Source organism: Topomyia yanbarensis, chromosome 3, assembly GCF_030247195.1.
Source record: "Topomyia yanbarensis strain Yona2022 chromosome 3, ASM3024719v1, whole genome shotgun sequence".
Lineage (NCBI taxonomy): Eukaryota > Metazoa > Arthropoda > Insecta > Diptera > Culicidae > Topomyia > Topomyia yanbarensis.
In genome coordinates, this window is record NC_080672.1 from 120,752,544 (window position 1) to 120,770,792 (window position 18,249).

The 18,249-nt window shown below is 40.9% G+C and overlaps 1 protein-coding gene across 1 annotated transcript in view; it reads left to right on the forward strand.

The window, feature by feature from the left end:
- Positions 1-3,975: 3,975 nt before the first annotated feature.
- Positions 3,976-18,249, forward strand: part of LOC131693866 (raf homolog serine/threonine-protein kinase Raf-like) — a 39,149-nt gene continuing 24,875 nt past the window's right edge. The window contains exons 1-3 of the mRNA XM_058982088.1: positions 3,976-4,705; positions 4,934-5,578; positions 5,639-5,788. Coding sequence (XP_058838071.1) covers positions 4,184-4,705; positions 4,934-5,578; positions 5,639-5,788 — 1,317 coding nt within the window. The 5' untranslated portion in view covers positions 3,976-4,183. The remainder of the gene's footprint in view (positions 4,706-4,933; positions 5,579-5,638; positions 5,789-18,249) is intronic.

Consider the following 18,249-nt stretch of genomic DNA (forward strand, 5'->3'; position numbering starts at 1 on the left):
ATTGATCGGGACTGGGCGCCAGTGTTGGGCGAGGAATCTCTGGTGCATCAAATGAATCGGGTACGTCCATCAAATGCAAATCTTCCAGATCGGTCTGCAGATCCTTCTCGGAAGCACTTTCCTTCTGATGTGCCCGAAGTTCATTCACGGATTCACGAAGTGAGACAACTTCTTGAACCGTCTTTCTCAAAACTGACGAAATTGTTGTCAGTGAAGCAATCCCGCCCATTAGCGTTTCGGTAGCTTTTGAAAAAGCATCAGACCCCTGAGACGCTAGGGCTTTATTATCGTCGGATTGCTGTCGCAATTGTCGAATCTCGTCCCTCATCTCGCACAAGACACGCAACAGGTCGTCTCCTACGAGCTGTTTGGAAAGAGATCCTTCGTTATCGGAAGGATTGGATCCCTGTGGAATTGCAGGTACGTCTGTACTCAGCAAATCTCCCAAAATTTCTCCATCCTCCCCTTCTTGGTTGTCGGGAGGAAGTGCTGCCTGTTCGTCACTGAAATGACTGGCATAAACTGCTAGAACTTCCTCCAGCAACCCCGAAATTTCCTGGTTGACCTCCCCTGCCGCATAATTTCGGATAACCTGGAGCCTAGACCCCAAATGAAGCAACCGTGTTCGGTAAATCTCCTTGTTTGGGCACCGGTACTGGAGATCTTCCTTGATTGTTAGTAATTTACCAAGGCAGATCTCCTTTTCTTCACCCACGTCACCCCGGAAATTGCGAACTAATTCCCTCCGAGACGACCGCTCATGCGACAAAATTCCCCGAAGACGCCGTTGCCGCTGGACACCCGAAAGATCCGAATCAGGAGAGATAAAAATGCTTCGAGATAGCAACTCAAAATCCAGCTCATCGAAATGTAAATGATCGACGCGCATGAACACACACGCTTGGTTGAATTTCTCCAACGCCATCATAACTCGCGCTATATTGGAAGAAATCACCAAGACACAAAGCATGTAAGTACTGACACGGTATTCAAGGCAATTAGCCACCACGACCAAATGAATGACGATAACTTTCAAACAACTCGTCCGGCAGACCATACACAAACAACTCAATCCACAAATTTGGACAAAAAGGAAAATACAAAAAATCAAATAAATATACCAAAAAATGTAAATAAATAAATATTACGACCGCGGAACAATATTGCGGAAGAAACCTCACCGACTGTTCTACGAAAATCCTAGATTTAGTAGAAGCACCCCACACTCCGGAAGAAAAAAATATTTTCCAAAAAAGGAAATTATTTTTTTCAGTGTGTTTTGCGCTGTGCGCCAAATATAAGTAGTGGTTTGCCCACTACTCGGGTTCTTGTTTGCCCGGCGAACCCTTCTTTTCAGGGCGGCCTAGGTGCTCCTACCGGAATTTCGGATTTTCGTATAATAACAAACAAAAAGAGAAAAAAAAACAAATAAATTCTAACTTTACCGTTTATTCTCCCGAAACTCTCCTCTGCTGGTCGTTCCTTACGGTCTGCTGCTGATGGCGGCGGGAAGGCGACGGTTTTTTTTCCGACCGGCCGGGAACACAACGGCCGCGTTCTCCTTCTGGTGTCGTTGGCTGCTCCGGCAGCGGTCCTTGGCTTTTAGCTAGGGAGGTGAGCTTGGCTCCTTTGTTGGAACCTCCCTAGCGACGTTGGCGACGAATCGCCGGATCGTCTACTCGCCGTAAACGATCCCGGAAGTTACCGCAGTAAACTTCCCAGGGGGAACCTTTGTCCGCCCTGCTTCGTTCTCCTTGGCAATTAACTGTGGAGGAGAGCTTGGCTCGTTCGACTGATCCTCCACAGTGAGAACGGCACTGGTGTCACTTGGGTCCTTTTTATTTAGCCGGGGAAGCGAGTAGCTCCTTAGCGATTAGCTTCCCGTCTCGGCGACCCTACACCAGGACTTTTGTATGCCCGGACCACACACCGATACACTGACGGATTTCACTTACCGTCACACGCGCGCACTGAACTTTTGTTACGGTGGCGGGAAACTGTCCCGAAAAAAAGGAATAAATTTGGAACGTCTGTTCCTGGCTGTGGTCCGTCACTTTCTAACTCTTCTCACACGATGGCCGCCTTCCACCTCGACCGAAAACACCAACACCAAAAAAACCGTACCGCCGCATAGCTGTCATCACCTATGTGCAGCATAGCCAGTACACGTTTTTCAGCAGTAGGAGAGCGGTGGCCTATCTAAGCCCTATGTTAACTATGTACAATTGTCAAACAAAAATTACTACACCTATCTGAACGCACAAAACCGTTCACAAACGCGAAACTATATAAAAATTTACAAGAAAAAGTGAACGATATCGAAACAGCGGTGAGCATAAATTTTCGTAAACAATACACTCTACGGAGAGAGTACGCACGAAAGGGTATATTTCCACCCAGTGCTAAATTGTTACCCTGACGGGTTACAACATGCATAATACCAAATCAGACAAACTAATTAAATAGATAAAAAAATATTATAATTGTACATTCTAATCCAATTTGAAAATGTATTATTTCCACTGGTTCCTCTAGGCTATCGTTGAAACATGAAACGTTTTCGGTGATATTTTTGAAAACTGTGGATTCTGTTTAATTTTAAACAATTAGAGATGAAGGAATGTAATTGCTGCATCAAACCAAACAAATGCAGAGAAACTTGGCAGTGTAGGAGGCAAATACATTAACAGGGTCCAAAATATGTAGGGGTCCAAATTAGGTTGGTTACTCTATAGTGACAAACAAGATTCAGGTTTGCTTCAATCAATACTATTGGTTGAAATTACCAACTTATTTATTTGTTGGCTTTTCAGTAGTTTCAACAAATATTTCGTTTGAAACAACAAAATCATGATAAGTTTAACCGAACAAACAAGTTTGAAGAAACAAAAACCAATCGTTTGTATTAACCAAAGGAGAGAACAACTCAAATTTAGTTGAAATTAAATAAAGATTCTGTTGGTTTTTGACAAAGGGATCAATGTTTCCATTTAAAATGTAAACAGAAGTATTTGTTGAACTAAACCAAATACATACTTTCGAAAAACGCCTATTTCAGATTGAAACAGTCATTCGCCACGTTTTTAATTCAACTGAACGTTTTGTCACAGAGAACAGACGTCCATCTTCAGCATTCAACTTGTGTAAAATCTCTAACGGTTTCGAAGGTAGTTTTGATATCTAAACCAGGTGCGCTACTGTCGTCATGTTTTTTTTGTGGCTGAGTGCGACAGAATTGACAGCGGTTATTCCTCTACCCAGTCAAACTAGTCCGGAACCGATTCGGACTTCCAGCATGAATTCCAGCTCAAATGCGTCAACCGATAGTCGGAATCGGTTGTTTTCTTTGAGCTAGATTCCATGCAGAATCTATCCAGGATTTCGAACCGGTTCCGGAATCGATTTGACGGATAGTTGGGATAGGTTGTTGTGGCGGCACTAGTGTTTTTAGTATATTAATTCAAATGTTTACACACGTTTTTTAAATATTTTTGTTCAATCATGGATGTCTGTTCTCTGTGGTTTTGTTGATTCAAAATGCTTGATTCTTCTGCTTGTAGATTTGGCATGATTCTAGGCGCACCTTTAAATATAAGCATTCTTTGTTGCGCGTATATCTGTATTTTGAGTAATTTTCCGGTAGCGTGCATATGTTTTGACATCGCTACGCTCAAGTTTTGCCACCTGGGAATAAAAAGTTTGCAAGACGTCACGTGACAGAGCTGCCAGATTTACAGGATCATAATGAATAAAAAAATTTAATCGAAAGTATTGGTCTTTAAATAATGTAATAGTGACTTTAAAACCTTATTCGTTGTATTCTAATTAAATATGGCTTATAAATTGTTATTTAGGTTCTAATCGACAGATTTATTTATATGTAATTTACCAGCTCCTGGATAATTATTTTATTCAACAAATGAATTCAGCATATCATAATCTCTGGCAACACTCGAACCGCGCCGAAGAGGTCGAGGACGAAAACGCGAGGATTCATCGAAAGGTGAAAAAGTGGAAAACGTAGTCTGAAGTGCGAGTACAGAAAAAGTTGTAGTGTTTTTCGTAAAATCAGGATCAGCTAAAACAATAAAATGCTATCCTGTCCGTGTGACTCCCGGGTAGTTTGTACCGTGATAGTGCTGCAATGTTTGAGAATATAAGCTGATTAGCAACGGCTAGTTGTATGGTGGGCAATTTAATGGCCGTATTCGATGATAGCAGCAACAGCAGGAGCAGTAATTTTATTTGCAAGGTGAAAAGTAGCAATGGTAATAGCGTTGTCGGTGGCAGTAGCAACATTTTTATCTCAGCACCATCAGCGAAATTGGCTACAATTCCCAGCCTGTCCTTGTACGAGACCGCCGCGGGTCTATCGAATCAAATGTCGGCCGAAACGGACGATACAGATGATGAACAGCAGGTGGCTCTCGATCCGTACTCGCAGCTCGAGGAGGACTTGCGGAACATTAAATCCGTGATTCATGTAACCCGGGAGAACATCGATGCGCTCAATGCCAAGTTCGCGGACTTTCAGCAGCCCCCGGCCCTCTATCTAGAGGAGTACCAGGAGCTGACCTCGAAATTACACGACCTCGAAACCAAGGAGCAGGAGCTGGTGGAGCGGAAAAGCCAGATGCAGGTCCAGTGCGAACGAGAATCGACAAGTGAACCTAGTGAACCTCCGGATCCGGAGGAACGGGTTGAGGTCAGTACCGTTTTGTGTAATGTATGGTCCTTATGAAAGCTAGCTGTTCATTTTTTGTTGCTTTTGCTTTTACGTGTTCAGAGTTGCCAGAACTTATACAAGGTTAGCACTGCGGTGTTTTACGTTATTGATTTTAGTGGCCCTTGTTTTGTACTGGTTTTTACGCGAATAGTGTAGAATTATTAATTACATTTAATGAAACGGTAATTTCTTTTGCTACCTTTGTAGGTCGATAGTATGTGTGGCACGCTCAGTCGTACGTCCAAAATGCTGCTAAGGGCGCATCTGCCCAACCAGCAGCGCACTTCTGTCCAGGTAATACCAGGAATGCGCTTGAAGGATGCTCTCGCGAAGGCCCTAAAACGTCGCAATCTGACCTGCGACATATGTGAGGTGACATCGGCCATCAGTGACTACCCGATCCCATGGGACACGGATGTTTGTTCACTGCACTGCGAGGAAGTATTTGTTCGCATTCTAGATATTGGTTTTCCCACGTATATCTCGCATCAATTTATTCGGAAGACGTTCTTCTCGTTGGCCTTTTGCGAATGCTGTCGTAGATTGCTTTTTACCGGATTTTACTGCAATCAGTGCAACTACCGGTTCCATCAGCGCTGTGTGGATAAAGTTCCTCCGATCTGCAGCAAGCGACATATGGACCACATTTACCATCATCTGTTGGCCAACCCGGAAAGTACGGTTGGGATAATAAACCCGGGTACCGGAGGATACGGTACTAGTCTGCGACATCCACGCTCACTCAATCAACAGGATCGATCCAATTCGGCACCGAATGTGTGTATAAACAACGTGATGAAACCCTTATTCGGAGCCGATAGTCGGGCGCTGATCAACTGTAGACCGTTGCAGGTAATGTGTCAGTTCGAACTATTCTATGGTTTTGTTTTGTTTAACTTTACTTCCTTGTAGGCCCAAGTGAATCAGGAACACTCACATTCCACTCAAGCATCACCAACAAACACGTTGAAGCACAGCAAACGACCGAGAGCGCGATCGGCCGATGAAAGCAATAAGAATCTGCTGTCGCCGCGGGATTCGAAGCAGTCCGAAGAAAATTGGGTGAGTTAGCATAGTCCTACAAGCTTTTCGAAGGTCCCCGTCAGACGCTCAACTGCAGTGTCGGGCGTCATGTTCTCTGCCTTTCGTAGTCTTTCATTGGCTGCGTAGAGGGATCAAATACAGTTGGAGATTTGGGTTGGAGTAAAGCACAGTTTGCGAGTGACGCTTGCTAACTGGACTGACCTGTCACATAGTAAAAACCTAAGGCGATCTCGATGTGATTGTCTCTGATTGGGGTCCACTAAGAGGTTGATAACAGTCTATTACCTTTCTTCGTCTTTCTGTGACAAGTGAATTTCGGAGATAGTTTGGGGCCGCTTAGATATCAATGTGAGATGCACTGAAATGATGGAATATGTAAGCTGCACAAATCTGCGTATGTGTATGTAGCAACTCGCTCAACATTTGCATGATCTGGCAGGGAAAAGGTGTTAGATGCAACTCTGCTCCTACATTATTACGCATGAGTTGACGGTTTGTACCTAATGAGCGTACTGAATTGTTAACCGAACTGCATTGCATTTATGTCGGCTTTTACAATTCAGTACAATTGAACTGTCGTTCTGACACACTTTCCAGGCCGTATGGAGCAGTCATCGGCGACTGCCCTCAGTTCTTTTCAGCTAGGCTGGTTCTTGGGCATTTGCTCATAGAATTTTTACAACCGAATTAATCAAATGGACATTTGAAAATTTTCACAGTGGATATGAAAACTTCAAGCATATTTTGATAAAAAGTTCTTACTTGTAGTCTTGCATTTCAGTGCGAGTAAAGGTGCTTTAACCTATGTTTATTAGCCAGGGTAAGGATTAAGTAAATACCTCTGTCTCATCTCAAAGGGCCAAAGGAGTGACATTAACTTTCCTAGCCAAGTCACTCCCAACGAATTATTATATCCCCTTCAAACTCAAACGGTCGGTACGGTTGTCCTTGTTTCTTCCTCCATTAAGATTCAAAACAATTCATTAATTAAATTATTCATTGAATAAATTATTTAATTGCCGTCTAATTTTGTGACATCTCCAAATCCAACTCTGTACAGTAGGCCTGGCCGCTTTAATATTTGCGACATATGCAAATATGCTTCAAGTATTATTATTGACAAGAAAAACAATACAGAATTAATGTTATGTTTTCCAGGATGCTTTTAAATACTGGCTGTGTAAGGGTTAGAATAGAATAGAATTGTAGTCTTGCATTTCATTCCATTGGTGTAGCGGAAAATAAATGAAAAAGTTATACCCAAAGGTAGTCGCTTTACCTATGATGAGGCAAGCAATTTTAGACCCATCCGTCTGACCTTCCTTCTAAGATCAGTGGAACGTTTAATCGACCACTACATTTGGGATATTAGCGTGAGTGTTGGGAGGGATTGAACTAATTAGTTTTTCAGCAACACCTTGATTATGTTCAATGGTGAATCAGCTAAATGCTGTAAAACTTTATTAGTTCAAATTTTATTAGCGTGCTTAAATTTATTTACATTGGTATGCTCAATAATCCCAATAATTCGAAACACGCATTAGGGATAGAACGACGACCCGTTTGAAGCTATACATTAGATAAGAACAGATTTAGATACTTTGGGCGAACAAAGCAAGTCATATTTCACCTTAACCTCATCCGGAATTCTTCTTCTCAACGGGTAGTTGCTGATGGTGTAATCTTTGGATTTTGTCATCTGGTAAGGTTATTAGGTAAAGCGTTCACATACTCATCATATTCAGTTTGTCACTGTCTTAGACCAAAATGGAAATGGGTGACCCCTAAGCAGATACACTTACGCGCATTCCACGGGCATTATAAAGATTTACCTTCCAATGACAAAATCCTATTTCAAGTTATGAAGCAAGCCATGGTCCCTCCTCTTTTCCAATGATAATAATGGTGTCGTTTAGAAATATTTAACCTATTGAGTGACTCGATTTTTCTTACCTCTTTACCATACTCACCTGTTCATTATTGTGAACATAACCTGTCATTCATTATTCGGTTCCATTGTAAGGGTGTCATCGATTTCTATTTCCATGATCAGTATCATATCTAGATTTACCACTAGTTGTAATTTTCCCCAGCTATACACTTCTTTCGCATTAATCGCTATTCAGTATTCTGTAGCGTTTCCTTGGCCCAGCACACTCTCGCGTTTTAGCTCTTTCTTGATGGTCCACTATTTCTCCTAAATCCTGGATCCGCCACCATCAACTATCACCGACTGTTTCTGCATCACCGCGCTCGCCAGTCTAGACAATACAGTTCCTTCTCTGTTTTTCCACCCTACAATCCTTATTCGTATCAAATTCTAGCTTAGTTGCAATATTTTTGATCATAAGATCAACTTCATTCTACTCTTCTTACATGTTCCACCTCTCGCCTTTCACCGACCCTTTGCTATCACTGTATCGATCCTTCTTTCGCCATACTTAAGCAGCAATATGCACCATGGCCGCGAAATCTGCTCCTGACTCTAGTGGCAGAGTTACAAATAATCGAAGCTCTATCTTGACGGCTGAAAATGAACCTGATGCGACTCGCGGTGAATAGAAAAAATATTCATTCAAATATCCATGTTATTCATTCAGTTGAATATCGCACAATATATTCATTTCACTAATTATCAAGGAAAATGTTTTCAAATGCCGGTAAAGCATATGAAACAACAATCATCATCGCTTACATTGTGCCAGGGCCTACTTTGATGCGTTTGATTCGTTACTGCACGGCCGCTTAGTGTAATAATCGGAGACGAATGAAAATTTGCATGGATGAATGGGCGGTTTGTTCGTTTGACGTTTTCAGCTGCGTCACTGAATATTGAAAATGAATGTGGCTGAATATGATCAATTTTCATTCAATGAATTTGAATATTTTTAACGCTGTCTAGTGGTCGTTGACCATTCCGCACGAAAAATATCGAATCGCTCCTGTATTTTCACCTCACTTCGCCAATGCACATTTGCATCCACCTCCTTCGCAGCTAACTTGTATTTTTCGAGCATAGAGAAAATGAACGCATCGACTTCTTCTAGGTGCTGTGTAAATATCCACTTTGCTCCGAAAACTAAACACAATCAATTTGTCTCTTTTTTCGGTTTCTCCATATTACACACTTGTTCGCATCAAATTCTGTCACGCATTATATGTGATCACAAGACCACTTTTACATCCCTTTACTCCTCTTCCAAATTCCTCTCCCGCCCATCACCAACACATCGCACCCTTTAAATCGTTCCCCCTATCACCAGTAATTTAGCAGCAATCGGTTTCGTGGGCGCTCAGTCAACTCCTGCCTTTACCGGGCTTTAATTGAATGCTTCGTCTCTGGCGGTCTCTGGCGCTGATCTCTTCGTCTCCGGCATACTTCAAACCACTGTGTGATAAAAACAAATGCGGCTTTCGCGAACTCCTCACTCAAATGTAACATTCTTTGAAAATCTCACGGGCGACGAAAAAAAAAATTACGCCTGTATTCAATCGATCTTTTTCGGTTTCTAGAACGGTTTTTGAATTTTGGGGAACAGTAGGTGGTTAGTCTAAGGTTCCCTATCACACCGTGATGGGGCTGCCATCCAGGCATGTCCAAACACGCCACGGCACCGCGTGCTGCATTTTAACACCGCAACCGAGTGTATTGAAATGAGCACCCCAAGCCAGTGCTCGATGCGAAACACCGATGCATAAGCATAAGCATAAGAGATCGCCCGTAGTTGCTACTCCGTTATTGACCAGAACCAAATTAGGTTGCAAAATGTTCATTGGAACAACATGCTTGGGAATAACATGATGAGCCACATTGTACAATCTATTCTGATCCCTGCATGCTGATCAATACCGACGCCGGCCACGTCCGAATGCAGATCTTCTGGGAAAGGAAGGAATGTTAGTCCGATACATGTTGCTACTAGAGACCGAGGAATCCTCTGCATCTCCACATGTATCACGGGAAGGGGACAGTTGTTAGTAAGTGTGCCAATAGCATTATCATGTAATAATTGCTCTGGGCAGCCGGCTGCCGAGAATTCGGGAAATTTATCATTTGTTGTATTAATACGATTAGCAAAATAAGCAACTTGAACTCCGGATAGCGGCTATAAGGAGCACTGCTTATATTGTTTAATAATATTCAATCACGCGACGAATTTTTCGTGGTTTCTATCGTGTCAGTGCTGATTTTACCCGGCGATCGCTTGAATAAAATGAGGAATCTTATACAGAATGTTCATCAGACTCTTCCATAGGTATCGCGGAGTTGGTGGTTTGGAAGGGAATAGGGTCTAGGATTCGCTCCAAGCAAGCGATGCGACCTGTAAAGCATAGTTTATTAGGTAGTAGTTCAGTTGGTTTTCAAGAAGTTCGCTCGAAAAATAAGATCTTGTTTAGTTTTTGGTTCTTTTAAAATCGGGGTAGCCGGCTACCGAGAGTATCCTATGTTTTCTAAACAAAAGCAATTTCACATCCACACAGCCGATCGTGGGAATATTGCCTAGAAAAGTCAATCTTATCTGCATAATGGGCCGGATCACTATTTATTGCGACAGTATTCTGACAAATTTCACTATTCCTTCTCGACGATATATTTATTGGGTAGAACACTACCGAGTGATAACACGTTATACAAAGAGTTATGATAGCTCTAGATGTTATAAATCAACGAAAGTATTTCCTATTTCTAATATCGGATTGTTTGTGAAATACACGTATACGTACGATTATATCGAACATTGATGAAAAATACAGAGGATCGTTAATCTGATGCACGGGCTTGTTACCAATAACCGAACTTGAAATTAGATTCATTTAAACAGACGCGGCGAATTTTCAGTACGTATTGACCCGCGATCATCGATACTAGTCAAATTAAAGTCTTATTGGAGCTGCTTTCCGAACAACTTTTACGGTATCATTTTCTCGGCTAGATCTGTTCGCACACTCTCATTCGGCTACTATCGGTAGAAGGCTGATAGCTCCCAGTCGTCGCCGGTCTAAGGACCAAATGTCATCAATAGACAGACTCGCGTGGAGGCATGAGATAGAATTGAAAGCTAACCAACGAAAATGACAGCAAAACGCTTATTCTTCGTGCTGACATAACTGAAGGCAATTGCCAACCGGTCCCCGATCCCTCTCGCGAATTGTAAATTCTCAAACCTTATACACGATTGAAGTCATCATTCCACTCAAATAAGGCCATGTGTTTTCCCTAAGCACATTGAATGCTATGTGGATCAGTTCCCCCGTTGGTAAAGCAAAGCCTAAACAAACATAGAAATTAGTTTGCTCAGTCCAAAGAAAAGTTGGCCGACCGGCAAAGACGTGTTCCCTTACAGCGCCATCACATCAACGAACACCCAAAATTTACATGCGACAAAATATCTGCAATCCTGAATATAAAAGAATCAAAACCTCTACTCATTTGCAATAAAATAAGAAAGTAAAAAAAAACAGTTGAATATCCAAGACGGCTCATTTTCAAAGATAGCACCGCCGATGAAACACCCAATAAAAAAAATAGGTGACAAGGGACGCGGACGAAATTAGCTGAGCACCGACCGGCTGGTTTGCCACCTATTTTTCGGACGAAGAATTTTGGGGCGACACCTGGTAGTCGCTAGTCGCTGGTGAAACGCCAATTGTTTGAATATGTCATTTCTTCTTATTGCCATATTTTTTCACTTTTCGGATCGAATTTTTTTCTCTGAAAAACCATTTTGCAATATTTTTACAATGTACACTGTGTTTCTAGATGTTTTCTGTGCACTTTTATTGTCCTTGCATCGGGAATCGACGGCCCGTAATGCGAGGAACAGATATTTTTTCATTTGCCGGAATTCGATTTTCACAAACTGTCACCACTCGCGTCTGTCGAAAATATGCCGAAAATGCTTTTATAAGCCACTTTACTTTATATAATCATTGAATTGCACTGTTATTAACACTTTTGATAACCGGGAGGCAGTAAACTGTGCCGAAAATGATAAAAATTAACCGACTCGAAGGGAGCTCTACGAGAGTCAACCGCTCGCGACGAAGATACACACTCGAATCTCCCAGTGCTCGATGCGAAACACCGATACACGATAAACGAAGCACCTGTGTCGGTGGCGGTGTAATATTTTCGACCCGGTGCTTGGATACTTCGGAAAACACTCGGGCCGGGTGCTTTAAAATTTCTGAAGCACCGGAGCCGAGCGCTTTCAACTTCGGATAACACCTCGGAAACTCTTTGACTTTACACCCGTATCAAAGCGAGAATGTTTAAGCCCGCTAGCATATGCACAAAAAGAAAGAAAAAAAGATTTTTCGGTGCGACGGAATAAAAGAGAACAGCAAATATACTTCTATAATCACGGTAGTTTGATTTTTAGTTAGATATGTAATTATAAAATATCCAAAGTCGATGCAAGTATAGATCGCGGATAGTGGATTTTTTTAATTTTGCGTCTTAGAAATACTAGTCAACGAAAATTCTATTTCTTTATCTTCTTGCAAATGTATACAGCGCAAATTCGTTAGTTGGGTGTTCGCTAGTTGGGCTGTTCGTTAGTTGGGTGTTCGCTAGTTGGGGCATGCCCCAACTAAAAGACACTCTTATGTCAAAACTGAAAGTCAAAAACTGATTAACGTTTGAATGTCATTGATTTCAAGGGGTTCATTGGTTGATTTCTGTGGCGATCCAGAAAAAATCATACTTTTAAATTCAATGGAATTTTATTTTTTGAATTCATATTTCGGAATGATTTTAGTGAAATAAATGTGTTAAATATTTCGCTTTCTTCAGCATCAATTAGTTTGTGTCGCAGTGACGTTAGTTTAGTAACTTTTGAAGGTCATCTCTGATGTATTCAATCACATTATCCAATCTTTTTAGCTAGTGGCAACGTAGTATGTTTGTGCTTTATCGGCTTTTTCCCGACGGTGTATCTATTTCCTGTTTTATGTGAAGGAATTTATCAAAAAATAATTGATGGCAAAAAGAACACTAATGACATACTTTGTCACAAAAGAACAACTTTAAACTGGAAGGAAACAGCCAACTTTTGTGAATTGTAAAATATTTCTGTTTGTTTTTTATGAAAGAAAACAAAAAATCAGCGTTTCCCTTGGGTAATTTTTGTCAGCTGTCAGTTGCCCCAATTAACGTATACGATTTGCTAGTTGGGGCGCAGTCGTGACCCAACTAACGAATTTGCGCTGTATCTAATTGAAAGCAAAAGATATGAACTTTGCCATCGATAAACATCTTTTTATTTATCTTTTTCTATACGGATAACGCACATATGGTGCTTAGCTCAATTTGAATCTATTCCTATTTCCGCCATTTAGTTGCTATTTCTATACAACTCAATCTTATTATGGCGTTAGAATTGGGCACACGTTTCAAATTTTCGATCAATCAATCACAAGTATTTCACAGTATTTGGATAATTTTTATTATACGAAGCTTTGGTATCAATTTTTAGACATTCTATCTATTGCTGGTCGTAATAATAAAGTATTGTCATTTTATGTCGCAAACTCTATTACAATATTTAGCTAAAATAGCGATGAACTGCTTCATAGTGCTTTTTAGGGTGACAAAATGGAGACACTGAAAAAATCAGTTTATCCGGTGATGCTACTACCTGTAAGTCGATTATTCTGGGAAAGTGAACGGGTTACCAGGTTGTTTTGAAAAAAAAAATAATTTCAATTAGAATGTCAAACTACAGTACTTATTTTGTCATTGCGGTCAATAAAACGTATTTTCAGAGGAGCTAATCTCATATAAAATTGTGGCTCTTCGCTAAAACAAGGTCATGTATAAGGTGATCATGTTTCTCAAATATTTTATATTCATTCCAAGCACCCCGGCCTGGTAAGTTAAAAGGGAGGGAGGCTTTGCTTTACTCTAATGGAACTGGAATTGTTCATATCATTTGTAGCAAGTTACCTACTGCAGAGAACTTCAATTTTCAAAATTATTTGAAACACGTTATCGTATGTAAAGGCGTTAGGGCACAATCGAGGTGCGCCCATACGATTTATTTCCGCATTATACGTCATTACCAGTGCCATTACAAAACTTCTAACACAGCACAATGCATATAAATGATTTTTAGCCAAACTTCATTACTTTTCTGGCACATCCAACGGCGTCCGTGTGTTGAAGTGCCGTTTGGTTCGCTGTACTATAGACTTATAGAGCATTAATTTAGAAAAATCTACGTTATCATAAATATCGCTAGCTAGTGTCCTAGTCCATATCAGTTCTTCGATAGTTATACTATATAAGCTATATTCATTATTCCGCCAATTCAATAAAACAAAGACAAATTTAGTTGACAAAATGGTAAGTGATCACCCAAACCACATTCTGAAGTGATGCAGTTTGAAATCTGAAGACTAGATTTTTGTCTTGCTATATTCTGCATTTTTAATAATTGATCCGATACCTTGTCCTTTCAATATCTATTCTGCTTTAAGGTATAAAAAAGCCAGCTTCAAATGTTTTCTCAATCAGTGACATATTCACTTTCCAGACTGATGGCTGGAAATATAATTTCTTTTTGAAGTTACGACTAAAGCTGAATACTGTACAGGATACATATTTTTATTAATTTTATAATGACAAGACATTATTTTGAGCATTTCGAGACAAATGAAAAATACAACCGTCAAACTGGGAACTTGCAAAACTTCTGACTTCCTCTGTTAATGTAAATTTGGCAACGGTAATAATATTTTAACAATTTGGAGTCAAAAGTCTTCAAAATTATGCAAAACATACAAAAGGTATTGACAAAATAAAAATATTTAAAATCAACATTCTTTTCTATCACGCATTCCTATTAGCTTTTCAATTTAATTTGAGCGCATATGTATTTCCATACCTGAATAAAATTTTCAAACTGAGCTATCTAGTACTAAGTAGCGGAAATTTTTGACACCTTAGTCTTGCAATGATACTTTTAGTAATACAAATGTGGAGGTTACAATCCAATCGCTATTAATCGTTAAATAGTTAGTCTGAATATTAAATTTTTTAGTTTTTAGAAGAGAATTTTCTCTTTTTAAAGAATACAAATGACCGGACGATATTAAAATTTCGAAGTGCAGATAAATCTTTTTAATTTTGATACTGAATAAAGGTCAGTTATGGTTTTTAAACGTAATAATAATAATAGATTGTTTGAAGTAAGAGTTGGCTAAGATGTACAATTCGACTCCAGTACCAACGCTAATTTAAATCCAATCATTCATTCATTTATAATTCCTACTTGCATACCTACTTAATCCTTCCTTACTGTATAATGCATTACAGATTTTTCACAAAGTACCAAGCTCGTTCATGCAGATGAACGCACCAAATTGCTTTGAGCCACTAACCATGCCACAACAATAGCGCGGCGATAATCGCTACCGAAATATAAGCTGCCGTGTTTTACGAATTTAAAAACACTCGGTACGGTGCCTGCCGATGTCAGAAACACCTCGGTTGCGGTGCCTACCGAAGTCAGAAACACTCAGGTCGGTGCTTTGCCGAAGCAACGAGCACGGTGGTTAAATATCATGCGACACCGGTGCCTTGGTATCGGCGACCGGTGTCTGCTGTTGAGCACCGGTACGGCGTGCCAACTTCAATGCTCTTGGTGGCGTGTTTATTGGTAGAAGTGCCCACCGTGCAGCACCGTTCGGTGCTTTTGCCATGCCTGCTGCCATCTTGGATATAGCTTCGGGGAGAGCATTTCATGTTCAGCCGCTGGATACCAGAACAGACGCTGTTTGTGCACAATTTTGCTTAGATTCCCTCGCTGGCAATCAGACCATGATCAGCCGCCTCTAACATGTGGAACAGACGCTGCTGTGGGCCGCTCCTAGCCTGGAGAACAGGCGCTCGTTCAGACGAAAGTTTCCACCGGTGTTGGTTACCCGATCTTCCCTAAGGTTGCTCATACCCCAGCCGGCTCCGTGGGGAGGTAGGGATAGGAGTTGCAGGGCAGAGGCTAAGGACCATTAGAGAGGTCTGTAATCGCGTTACCCGCCATTTACCAGCCGTATTCAAGCGATGCCTACTACTAAAAAAATACTATTGATAGCCCAATTCTTTTCTTTTAATATTTTTATAGTGAAATAAAATAGAACCATCCCTATTCCTCTGGTAATTTAAGTCCATTTCGTAATATCTTATGTCCCGAAACCAGGCAAGGTACTTGTTCGGACGGAATACAAAACATCGGGAGGACTGTATCGCGTGGAATACAGCTCGGATAAAAACACTGGTCGAATGGATTTTTGGAGGATTCAGGCTTGAAAATTCGGAGTCGAATTCCTCAAATCATATGTATTTTGATCACTTTTGTTCTCGCATCAACCTTGCCTTTTCGGTGTTCTAACAAAGAATGAAAAATTTCTGTCTCGGTCGCTGTTGTGAGCGTTCGCGCCACTTTGATACAGCGCTGGCTTGCTTAAAACAGCGTTGGCTTGCTTATACACGCTTATTACTTTCCGTACGGAACAGTATCTTCACACTCCTCATCTGTATATCCTGCAAAGGCCTCTTTGTACGTTTGAGTGTTCCGTTTTACTGATTAACTCGATTCATCTGGGTTATAAGAAGAATTCTGTATTGATGATGAAGTACCATTATGTATTTTTTTTCAGATGAGCCATGTTCCTTCCGTAAGTCTTTCCGGAATCTCGATCTTCTACTCTAGCTCGAGAACCCATCTGATCTGCAACAGTGTACTTTGTTCTCTTGAAGGTTATCGACAGTTTATTGCTTGCAGTAAGATTTTCCATGAGTACTGTATTTTTCTTATTTGCTTAAAAAATTTAAGTGACTATAATCAGAGGATGGAGGTATAGTTTCAATACCATCAATAGCGAGCAACTTGAACCTTTTTGTTCTACCATAGCTTGACTCCGACGGTGTCTTCCCAGCTGTTGAATGCGAAGCCGTGTAGTACATAATCAAGTAATACTTTCAACCCCTTTTCCAGTCTCTTTGATTTGTAATCTCTTCAAAAGTGATCGATTTTGGCGTTCTACTAAACCATTTTTTCGTATCCAGTATGCTGCCGAGTGATGGAGAACGATACGGTGTATTTTGCTGCACTCTTCAAATTCTTTGCCAATGAACTGTGGCGTTGTCTAGTGTGATAGATCTTGGATATTCTAACATTTTGCAAGGCGCTCAACGCTTTAATGAATAGTTATGCGAGTCATAATATCAACCTCTTTATTACCTACTGAAATAGTCTATGACTACCAGTAAGTGTTCGACTGAAGGAACAGGATCCATAAAGTCAATAGCAATATCAACCCACGACTCCCTTGGCAATTGCCTGCGACTCATTGGGGTTAGTCGACTGGGAAGTCCAACTTGTTGACATCCTTCACATTCTGCAAAAATTTTGCACGTCTCCCGATCCATTGACGGCCGTCACGCACGATCTCGCAATCGCATTTTCATGACTGATTCGCTCGCGTGTCCTTCGTGAGCCAGCTGTAGGATACGTTGTCGTAGACGCTTGGGAATAACGAGTTTTTTCCCCTGACCATGGTATCTCCTATGAACCCCAGCTCATACCGAAAAGGATCAAACTGTTTTGCTAATGCGTTAGCCCAGCTACCCCACGGAAGAAATTCCTTTACGACTATTATCAGTCATGTTTGAGGTTATATCGCGCTTTTCGGAAATCTTGCAAATTTGGATTTAGCTTTGAAATTTGCAGTTTGCTGTAAAGCCTTGAGGAACGCGTCGGGGTCACCAAAAGTGGGGGACAAATCGATTAAACGAATAAAACCGCGGCGATAACATAACGAAATAAAAATACTTTATTCTTCGAGCGTGCTTTTATGGTTACGCTTCGTTCTTGAATAAAAGTTTCCTTTTCTCTACAGGGTGGTTCCAAATGATGATGCCACAAGCAGAATATTATGCTGAATTAACTGAAAGAACTTTGTCCAAAGCTGCGTCATGCCCTTTTCCAGTTCATCAAAACAACAATATCACCAATAAAATTAATTACGTTATCACAGCCGACAAGAATCTGTACCATCTGTCGGACTATGGCTTCGCGAATTCGTCGATCTCGATCTACGACGACCTTGACTACACGTCCTCGAATCCGTCCGTGTCGTATCTTCTCCTCCATCATAATCACCAAATCCCCTATCTCGATCGATTTCACCTTCTCGAATCACTTGGTACTGTAACGTACGTAGTGATTAAGCAAAATCTATAGCATCTGGTGTCCAATAAGTCAGAAGCGCAACATTCAAAACTGCAGAAAATCAGCAAAACTGGCATCCCGCCACACGTCAATAATGAAACGCACGCAGCCAGAGATGCCAGATTTGCAGACAAGTCTGCAAATTCGCAGACTTTTAATTTAAGCTGCAGATTTTTTGGATGACGCAGATATTTGCAGATTTTCTAGTTTGGTTGCAGATATTTGCAGATTTTTATGTTTTGTTGC